We start from the raw sequence: 10,340 nt of genomic DNA on the forward strand, positions 1-10,340 counted from the left end.
TCCTGACCTCGTGATCCGCCCGTCTCGGCCTCCCAAAGTGCTAGGATTACAGGCTTGAGCCACCGCGCCCAGCCGGTGCCTTGACTGTTTTTAAAACACAAAGTGGCTAAGGCCTGTAATGCCAGAACTTCTGGAAGGCCAAGGCAGGTGGATCACGTAAGACCAGGTGTTCAAGACCAGTCTGGTCAACATGGTGAAACCCCATCTCTACTAAAAATACAAAAACTAGCCGGGTGTGGTGGCGGGGGCCTGTAATCCCAGCTACTCAGGAGGCTGAGACAAGAGAGTCACTTAAACCTGGGAGGCAGAGGTTGCAGTGAGCCAAGATCATGCCATTGTACTCCAGCCTGGGCGACACAGCAATGCTGTCAAATAAATAAATACATAAATAAATAAACAAATAAATAAATAAAATAAAACACAAAGTCCTATCCTATACTCCTGAGTCGCCTCAGTTCTGGGCCAATTGGGAAAGTTGGTTACCCTGTTTACTAGTTTTTCTACTGATGTCCTTTTTCTGTTCCAGGATTTGATCCAGAACACCACATTGCATTTAGTTGTTCTGTCTCCTTAGTTTCTCATCTGCAATGATTTGTGGGTCCTTCCTTATTTTTCATGACCTTGGCTCTTTTGATTTGTTTTGTTTTTTGTTTTTGAGGCAGGGTCTCACTGTGTTGCCCAGGCTGGAGTACACTGCCATGACCACGGCTCACTGCAGTCTTGACCTCCTGGGCTCACATGATCCTCCTGCCTCAGCCTTCTGAGTAGCTGGGACTACAGGTGAGCACCACCACACCCGGTCAATGTTTTGTTTTTGTAGAGTCGGGGTCTCCCTATGTTGCCCGGGATGGTCTTGAACTCCTGGCCCCAAGCAATCCTCCTGCTTCAGCTTCCCAAAGTGTTGTAATTACAGGTATGAGCCTGGCATGAACTTGACACTATTGAGATATACTGGTCAGGTATTTTGTAGACTGTCCCTCAACTCTGTTTTGCCAGATGTTTTCTCATGAATAGAGAAGGGTTATAAATTTTGAAGAAAATCCAGAGAGGTGAAGAGGTGAAATAGGGCAGGAATTTGATCTGTTTTATTTACTGCTCTATACCCAGTGTCTGGAACTTGGCCCATGGTAAGTACCAAAAATCTGGTTTTTTGAATGAATAAGTGAATACATGAGTGGCTGTGGAAATTTAGTATTGTTTCAAAGTTTTAAAATGTTGTTGATATAGGCCGGGCACAGTGGCTTATACCTGTAATCCTAGCAGTTTGGGAGGCCGAGGTGGGAGGATCACTTAACGTCAGGAGTTTGAGACCAGCCTGATCAAGATGGTGAAACTTCTGTCTCTACTAAAAATACAAAAATTAGCCAAGTGTGGTGGCAGGCGCCTGTAATCCCGGCTACTTGGGAGGCTGAGGCAGAAGAATCACTTGAACCTGGGAGGCAGAGGTTGCAGTGAGCTGAGATCTCACCACTGCACTCCAGCCTGGGCAACAGAGTAAGACTCTGTCTCAAAACAAATAAACAAACAAATAACTACTCTTTGGCTGGATACGGTGGTTCATGCTTGTAATCTTAGCACTTAGGGAGGCCGAGGCGGGCAGATCACTTGAAGTTAGGGGTTTGAGACCAGCCTGGCCAACATGGTGAAACCCCATCTCTACTTAAAATACAAAAAATGATCTGGGTGTGGTGGCGGACACCTGTAATCCCAGCTACTGGGGCCTTTTTTTTTTTTTTTTTTTTTCGAGGTGGAGTCTTCACTCTGTCCCCCAGGCTGGAGTACAGTGGCGCGATCTCCGCTCACTGCAAGCTCCACCTCCTGGGTTCGCGCCATTCTCCTGCCTCAGCCTCCCGAGTAGCTGGGACTACAGGCGCCCGCCACCGCGCCCGGCTAATTTTTTATATTTTAGTAGAGACGAGGTTTCACCGTGTTAGCCAGGATGGTCTCGATCTCCTGAACTCGTGATCCACCCGCCTGGGCCTCCCAAAGTGCAGGGATTACAGGCGTGAGCCACCGCGCCCGGCCGGGATGTTTTTTTAAGACAGAGTCTCTCTGTTGCCCAGGCTGGAGTGCAGTGGCAAGATCTTGGCTCACTGAAACCTCCACCTCCCAGGTTCAAGGAATTCCCCCGCCTCAGCCTCTCAAGTAGCTGGGAATCCCTGTCTCTGCCAAAAAAAGAAAAAAAAAAACTATATAGATATATATGTGTGTGTGTGTGTGTGTTTTATATGTATATATATTTAGGTATATGCACACACACACAAAATTAGGTGGGAGTGGTGGCGCACGCCTGTGGTCCCAGCTACTTGGGAGGCTGAGGCACGAGAATTGCTTGAGCCCGTGAAGTCAAGGCTGCAGTGAGCCAAGACCGAGCCATTGCACTCCAGCCTGGGCGAAAGAGAAAGACCGTGTCTCAGAACAAACAAACAAAAGCTATTCTTGCCACGTTTTTCTTTTTTTTCTTTTTTTTTTGAGTCAGAGTCTCACACTGTCGCCCAGGCTGGAGTGCAGTGGCTCGATCTCGGTTCACTTCAAGCTCTGCCTCCCGGGTTCACGCCATTCTCCTGCCTCAGCCTTCCGAGTAGCTGGGACTACAGGAAGGGACTACTACACCACTCCCGGCTAATTATATATATATATTTTTTAGTACAGACGGGGGTTTCACCGTGTTAGCCAGGATGGTTTCGATCTCCTGACCTCGTGATCCGCCCGCCTCGGCCTCTCAAAGTGCTGGGATTACAGGCGTGAGCCACCGCGCCCGGCCCATATTTATTTGTTAACAGACACTGATACCCAGCTAAAGCGGTTGAACACATTTATTCTCTGTGTTTAAAAGTATCTGTTTTCCTCACATCGTTTTATTTAAAATTGTTCTGGATCAAGCAACTTGATCTTTTTCCTCATAACTTGCCGACTGACCCGTGACAGCAAAACCGGCAGAAGCTCGGTGACCTGCCACCCTGAGTCTGCAGCTAGTGCCCCTGGACTACATTTCCCAGAAGGCACTGCGCACTCGCTTCCTGCCTGGTCGGCTTGAAGGGAAGGACCAATCCCTGAGTGTCTCGGGAAGGAGGCATCCGGGGCCGCGGACCTAGAGATCCCAGAAGCCACCGCGCGGCGGCCCGGCCCGCAACTATTTCCAGATTCGGCGGGGGCAGGGGTGGGCCCAGACTCCACTTCCCGGCGGGTAGTGCGACCCTAGGGGCGGGACTTCATGTCCCAGCAGGCTCCGGGCGGCGTGGGCCGCGGTGCCTTGTGTGGGATGTAAGCGCGGAGGTGGGCGAGGGGTACCGAGGCGAGGACTCTTCTTGGGGTTTGGGGGCTTGGCCTGGGTGCGCTTTCTGGGCGGACTCTAGGGCCCCGGGGGCACAGTCGTAGAGGGGGCGGGGCGGCCATTGGGGCTCCTCATTGGGGTCCTTGAGGCGCACCCCATCGGGTACCGGGCGTCCCGGAATTGTGGGGGACAAAAAGGCTCTGCAGTCTCGGCTGAGGGGTCTCACCGACAAAAGAGGGGAAGCCGGTGAGCAGAGGCTGAGGAGGGTGGGGAAGCAGGGGAGCTGTGCGTGTGTCGGAGGGTGGAAACTTAGCGGACCCTGGGAGGGGGCTCCCCGGCCGAACCTGCCCGACCCTCCCTCCCGCGGCTTGCCTGCAGGCCGCCGCCCGCCGCCCGCCGCCATGGGGCTGAAGGCCGCCCAGAAGACGCTGTTCCCGCTGCGCTCCATCGACGACGTGGTGCGCCTGTTTGCTGCCGAGCTGGGCCGAGAGGAGCCGGACCTGGTGCTCCTTTCCTTGGTGCTGGGCTTCGTGGAGCATTTTCTGGCTGTCAACCGCGTCATCCCCACCAACGTTCCCGAGCTCACCTTCCAGCCCAGCCCCGCCCCCGACCCGCCTGGCGGCCTCACCTACTTTCCCGTGGCCGACCTGTCTATCATCGCCGCCCTCTATGCCCGCTTCACCGCCCAGATCCGAGGCGCCGTCGACCTGTCCCTCTATCCTCGAGAAGGGGGTGTCTCCAGCCGTGAGCTGGTGAAGAAGGTCTCCGATGTCATATGGAACAGCCTCAGCCGCTCCTACTTCAAGGATCGAGCCCACATCCAGTCCCTCTTCAGCTTCATCACAGGTTGGAGCCCAGTAGGTGGGAATCTTATCCATGACCCACTTCTTCAAAACCCTCCGTGGTTTACAGAACCCTTTTGAGAACTGTAAGCCTTGTGAGGTTGGGCAGGTGTTATTTTCCTCTTTGCAGTTGGGAAACTGAAGCCCAGAGAGGGGAAATGATGTGCCAAAGTCACACACGGCATGGCAGGGCTGGAAGTGAAGCCTGATCACTTGGCTCCAAACCATCCACCTCACCTCTGCCCCCTCAGCACCTCCACCCCTGCCACTGAACAGTTACAGCAGTTCTAAGCATGAGATACAGAGGGTGGCAGCAGATTTAGGGGGCAAGAAGATGAAATTGGGTTGCATTTGAGGCAGTTAAACAAAATAATAGTTATGAAGATGTTTTTGTTTTTGTTTTTTGTGTTTTTTTTTTTTTTTTTTTTTGAGACAGGGTCTCACTCTGTCCCCCAGGCTGGAGTGCAGTGGTGTGATCATGGCTCACTGCAGCCTCAACCTCCCCAGGCTCAGAGATCCTCCTACCTCAGCCTCTTGAGTAGCTGAGAGTATAGGCATTCACCACCACGCCTGGCTAATTTTTTGTATTTTTTGTAGAGATGGCGTCTCACTATGTGGCCCAGACTGGTCTTGAACTCTTGGGCTCAAGTGATCTGCCCGCCTCAGCCTCCCAGTTGCTGGGATTACAGGTGTGAGCCACCGCAACTGGTGGCCTATGAAATTTTTTTTTTTTTCTAAGACAGAATCTCACTCTGTCGTCCGGGCTGGAGTGCAGTGGCGCAATCTCGGCTCACTGCAAGCTCTGCCTCCTGGGTTCATGCCATTCTCCTGCCTCCTGCCTCAGCCTCCTGAATAGCTGGGACTACAGGCGCCCGCCACCACACCTGGCTAATTTTTTTTTTTTTGTATTTTTAGTAGAGATGGGGTTTCACTGTGTTAGGATTGTCTGGATCTCCTGACCTCGTGATCCACCCGCCTTGGCCTCCCAAAGTGCTAGGATTACAGGTGTGAGCCACCGCGCCCGGCCAAAAATGTTTCGAGACAGACCGAGGGCTTGACCTCAAAAGGCTTAAGACTTTTCAGCAAGCCTGGTTGACTGGCAGTCCCATCCTGGTGTGCCATATTGAGAAGGATTCAGAGGCTGCTTCTCAGATTAGCAGGAAAAGAGTGCAGAGATAAATGAGGATTATCTGTTGGTGGATGTATAACAGGAGAGTGTTGGCCAGTGTCCTGTATTTGCCATTCCTGTTTTAACCTAATAAGTGCAGTAAAATAGAATCCTTAAATCCACAGAATATATAATAGAGTTGCAGAGAAAGACGAGATAGGGCCAAAGGCTGGGTCAGCTACAGGAGATCCAGAAAGGTCTCTTGTTGGACATAGAGGGTGTAAACAGGGAGAGAGAGGCTTTGAACACATGGGAGGGAAGGGATGGAGGGATGGTGGGCAGGATAATCTGAGTTTGGGGCACAGGCTTGGAAGGGGAGTGGGAGGGAGTGTGGCCCATCACTACCTGGCTCCCTTCCCCCACGTCAAAACACAGAGGACCCTCTTTCATTACCTGCCCCTTCCACAGGCACCAAATTGGACAGCTCCGGTGTGGCCTTTGCTGTGGTTGGGGCCTGCCAGGCCCTGGGTCTCCGGGATGTCCACCTCGCCCTGTCTGAGGATCATGCCTGGGTAGTGTTTGGGCCCAATGGGGAGCAGACAGCTGAGGTCACCTGGCATGGCAAGGGCAACGAGGACCGCAGGGGCCAGACGGTCAACGCTGGTGTGGCTGAGCGGGTATTGTTCCCTCCGTGCAACCTTGTCCCCTTCATACTCTGGTAGCCCAAACCAACCAAAGGACTCCACTTTCTTGGGCCACACCCCTTTCTTCCCATTACCACCCACATACATCAGGAAGGGAAGACAGAAGAGCCCCTTTTCCCGGCTGTCATTCCCTGAAGAAGGCACAGGGTGGGCCATCATGAGACATAATGATCTTGTCCCCTTTCAAGAGCTGGCTGTACCTGAAAGGATCATACATGCGCTGTGACCGCAAGATGGAGGTGGCATTCATGGTGTGTGCCATCAACCCTTCCATTGACCTGCACACCGACTCGCTGGAGCTGCTGCAGCTGCAGCAGGTGAGGGCTGAGCCAATGGGGCAGTACTGGGCTAGGCCAGACTTGACTTGCTCTGGGACCCTGGGTAGGGGCACTTTCCCTTCCTGAGCTTCAGTTTCCCCCGCTGGAATATGGGTTAGTAATTCCTGGCCTGGCCTTTCCCAGGGCTCTTGGGAGAGTGGAATTGAGATGTGAAATTGCTTTAACTCCATTAAAGAATGGCCCAGAATTTTGGCCCTCCTACCTGGTGGGTGGTCCCTGTTTGTTCTGACCCCCACCTCTGCCCGATAGGCTAAGGACCCATTCTCCTCCCTGTTCCGTAGCTCATAACTCTCTCCTTCGGCTCCTAGAAGCTGCTCTGGCTGCTCTATGACCTGGGACATCTGGAAAGGTCAGTAGAGGGAAGTGGCCAGGCTGGGCCTTGTGAGGCCAGGGGGCTAGGTGGCAGCCTGAATTATGATCCTCTCCTAGGTACCCCATGGCCTTAGGGAACCTGGCAGATCTGGAGGAGCTGGAGCCCACCCCTGGCCGGCCAGATCCACTCACCCTCTACCACAAGGTGGGGGCATCTAAGGAGGATGCAGAAGGGAGACCCCAACAGTGGCTGAGGCAGGGGCCCTCATCTGGGTGGATGAGAACTTTGTGTGTTAGGGGATATCACCCATCCAGTGTCACTTTATGTCAACTGTGTGCAGAATCAGTTCAGTCAGGGCTGTCCGAGGAGTGTCCAGGGTTCACCAGCCTGGGAGTGTCAGGGTCTGCATTTGTCCCCTCAGCCCTGCCTTTTCTGCCACTCCTTACTGTCCTTTCTGGAGTATAACAGAGGTCAAATGTGGTAGGAGCACTGAAGAGGGAGGGGGTGTTTACTTGGTGGGTGTAGGTGGGGAGTAGGGCCATTGGGCTGGGCTTGGAAGTCTTTGGTGTGTATGTAGAAGAGTGTCTGGGAAAGAGGAGGACCCTGAGCTTGGAGGGCAGGCCCCACCCCTGCAGTCTGCCCCAGGCCTCAGCCAGCAGTCCTGTAGACCCAGGGAGGAGACCAGGTAGAAGGGCTGGCAGCAAGTGGAGGTCGGAGTGGAGATGGAGAGGACTCCCTGGGATCTTCCTGTGACCCCTTCTGGGTGTGCCCTGGTGGGGCATTTGTGCCAGCAGGGCAGCTGGGGCTGCCTCCCTGAGGATCCTCTGCCTCAACCCCAGGGCATTGCCTCAGCCAAGACCTACTATCGGGATGAACACATCTACCCCTACATGTACCTGGCTGGCTACCACTGTCGCAACCGCAACGTGCGCGAAGCCCTGCAGGCCTGGGCAGACACGGCCACTGTCATCCAGGAGTGAGGATCCCCCTATTAGGGCCTGCAGCCTGTCCTTTCTTCCCCTCCATTAGTTTCCAACCACCCTCATCCAGGACTGAGGCCTGGCTCCCACGCCCCATCCCCTTTCCATCCAGTCCCTAGGCAGCAAGGCCGCCATCACCCAGGAGGTAGGGACCCTGATTAAGGTGTCACATCTTCCCCCCCCGCCTTCTCCTAATTTTTTTTTCTCAGAACAGCTTCAAATCTCCTCCCAATGTTTAACCACCATCATCCAGCAGTGGGACCTCCACCCTCAGCCCCGTGCCCCTCCTCATTCTTGCTTTCTTGCTGTGGCTGACCCAGACAGCATCATTTTGCAGTGAGGACCCCACCTACTCCCCCAGCCCCTGGGGTGACCCAGGAGAAGAAACCTGGGCTCCATCCCCCACCAGGTCCCTGGGGCTACCCCCCATGGTGAGACCCCTTCAGACCCTACAGAGACCCCACTGCTCTCACAGCTACAACTACTGCCGGGAAGACGAGGAGATCTACAAGGAGTTCTTCGAAGTAGCCAATGATGTCATCCCCAACCTGCTGAAGGAGGCAGCCAGCTTGCTGGAGGCGGGCGAGGAGCGGCCGGGGGAGCAGAGCCAGGTGAAAGGCTAGAGCTCCAGCCTGTGTCCAGCCTCTAACCTGGGCAGGGCTCCCTGCCATAGGCCATGGGGGCTGCATGTATGGGACTAGGGATGGCATGAGGAAGGTGGCCCTGAGCAGAGAGCTATGTTCCCTTTTGCTATAACTGAGGTCCTGGGCCCAGGTTGGACAGGGCTGAAGGTATTTTAGAGGTTTCTACCCTGTGCCTTCAGTGTCATGGCCAGACTCCTTCCCTCAGCTGAGGGATGGAGATAAGGGATGGTAACTTCTGGCGACGGATTGGCTTTATAAAAGGAAAGAGGTTCTAAGAATGTTCTCAACCTATGCTTACCTTTTCTGGAGCCAGGGGTCTTTGCCTAGGTGGGGGGCCTGGCCTGTGCCCTCTGCTAAGGGGTAAGAGACTGACCTGTGCCCTCCCTTCCCCCTTGTCAAGGGCACCCAGAGCCAAGGTTCTGCCCTCCAGGACCCTGAGTGCTTCGCCCACCTGCTGCGATTCTACGACGGCATCTGCAAATGGGAGGAGGGCAGTCCCACACCTGTGCTGCACGTGGGCTGGGCCACCTTTCTTGTGCAGTCCCTAGGCCGTTTCGAGGGACAGGTGAGGGACAGCTGCACAGAGGTCTGGGCACTACAGGTGGTGACAGCAGCTATGGCTTGTCAGACTTTTTTGGCCCAGGGGCAGTATCTGCTCATCCCCTTGGGTGCCGGTGAGACTGAGACCCCTGGGTGGCATGGGATGGCCAGAGCAGGGTCCTGGAGTTCCAGCCACTGGCCAGCAACCTTGCTCTCACCTCGTTCTCCCCACTGGCCCAGGTGCGGCAGAAGGTGCGCATAGTGAGCCGAGAGGCCGAGGCAGCTGAGGCCGAGGAGCCATGGGGCGAGGAAGCCCGGGAAGGCCGGCGGCGGGGCCCACGGCGGGAGTCCAAGCCGGAGGAGCCCCCGCCACCCAAGAAGCCAGCACTGGACAAGGGCCTGGGTGCCAGCCAGGGTGCAGTGTCAGGACCCCCCCGGAAGCCCCCTGGGACGGTCCCTGGCACAGCCCGAGGCCCTGAAGGTGGCAGCACGGCTCAGGTGCCAGCGCCTGCAGCGTCACCACCGCCAGAAGGTCCAGTGCTCACTTTCCAGAGTGAGAAGATGAAGGGCATGAAGGAGCTGCTGGTGGCCACCAAGATCAACTCGAGCGCCATCAAGCTGCAACTCACGGCACAGTCACAAGTGCAGATGAAGAAGCAGAAAGTGTCCACCCCTAGTGACTACACTCTGTCTTTCCTCAAGCGGCAGCGCAAAGGCCTCTAAACTACTGGGGACTTTGGACCGCTTGTGGGGACCCAGGCCCCGCCTTTAGTCCCCCAACTCTGAGCCCATGCTCTGCCCCCAACCCAAAGGGGACAGGCCTTATGCCTACCCAAACCCAAGGTTCCAGGTCCCGAGCAGAGTCTATATCAAACCCACGATTTTCTCCAGCTCAGAACCCAGGGCTCTGCCCTAGTCATTAGAATATAGGTCTCTTCTCCCAGAATTCCAGGGTGCCAGTGGAAACCTCACCCTGGGTCCTAATTAACAATCTTTAAAGGCCCAGCCCCTAGAAACCCAGGCTCCTCCTCGGAACCGCTCACCTAGAGCCAGACCAACGTTACTCAGGGCTGCTCCCAGCTTGTAGGAGCTGAGGTTTCACCCTTAACCCAAGGAGCACAGGTCCCACCTCCGGCCTGGGAGCCTAGACCACTCAGCCCCTAGGAGTATATTTCCACACTTCAGAATTCCGTATCTTGCGAATCCAAGCCCTCTGCCCCAAAAAACTTCAGTTCTGCTGCAGAATTTGGAAATCCTAGCTTCCTCTCTTACCTATCCCGAGTCTGGGACACAAAACTCCCCCCAGCCTATGAGCATCCTGAGCCCCGCCCTCTTCCTGACGAAACTGGCCCCGGATCAGAGCAGGACCTCCCTTCCGACCCTCTGGGAACCTCCCAGAGGTCCAGCCCATTTCGGAGCATCCCGGAGGAAATCTGCAGAGGGTTGGGAGTGGGTGACAGGAGCCTGATCTTTTCCTGTTTTGTACATAGATTTATTTTTCAGTTCCAAGAAAGATGAATACATTTTGTTAAAAAAAAAATACAAAGCGCAAGTCCATGTTTCATCTGGGAAACTGGGGATGGGGCGGGGAGTGGAG

General features: G+C 54.8%; 1 protein-coding gene across 19 annotated transcripts; it reads left to right on the forward strand.

Annotated features, from left to right (window-relative positions):
- The first annotated feature begins 3,206 nt into the window (after positions 1 to 3,206).
- Positions 3,207 to 10,196, forward strand: MEN1 (menin 1). 19 transcript variants are annotated; one of them, XM_065528019.2, is made up of 10 exons: positions 3,207 to 3,264; positions 3,653 to 4,135; positions 5,693 to 5,901; positions 6,117 to 6,245; positions 6,575 to 6,615; positions 6,696 to 6,783; positions 7,419 to 7,555; positions 7,969 to 8,170; positions 8,604 to 8,768; positions 8,984 to 10,196. In XM_065528019.2, the coding sequence occupies exons 2-10, from the start codon at positions 3,676 to 3,678 to the stop codon at positions 9,464 to 9,466; spliced, it is 1,914 nt and encodes a 637-aa protein (XP_065384091.1). In that variant the 5' UTR covers positions 3,207 to 3,264; positions 3,653 to 3,675; the 3' UTR covers positions 9,467 to 10,196. The 19 variants fall into 19 exon arrangements, with proteins under 19 accessions (XP_065384091.1, XP_073869398.1, XP_073869395.1 ...); XM_074013297.1 differs by having other exon boundaries at positions 8,035 to 8,170; XM_074013294.1 differs by having other exon boundaries at positions 3,653 to 4,120.
- The last annotated feature ends 144 nt before the right edge of the window (positions 10,197 to 10,340 follow it).

The sequence above is a fragment of the Macaca fascicularis genome, chromosome 14 (assembly GCF_037993035.2).
Source record: "Macaca fascicularis isolate 582-1 chromosome 14, T2T-MFA8v1.1".
Classification (NCBI taxonomy): Eukaryota; Metazoa; Chordata; class Mammalia; order Primates; family Cercopithecidae; genus Macaca; species Macaca fascicularis.

Coding starts and splice junctions, on each gene's coding strand:
- MEN1 (XM_065528019.2), top strand. CDS start 3,676: ATGGGGCTGAAGGCCGCCCAGAAGACGCTGTTCCCGCTGCGCTCCATC. Junction 5,902..6,116: donor ACGCTGGTGTGGCTGAGCGG/GTATTGTTCCCT, acceptor TCCCCTTTCAAG/AGCTGGCTGTACCTGAAAGG. Junction 6,784..7,418: donor CACTCACCCTCTACCACAAG/GTGGGGGCATCT, acceptor CCTCAACCCCAG/GGCATTGCCTCAGCCAAGAC.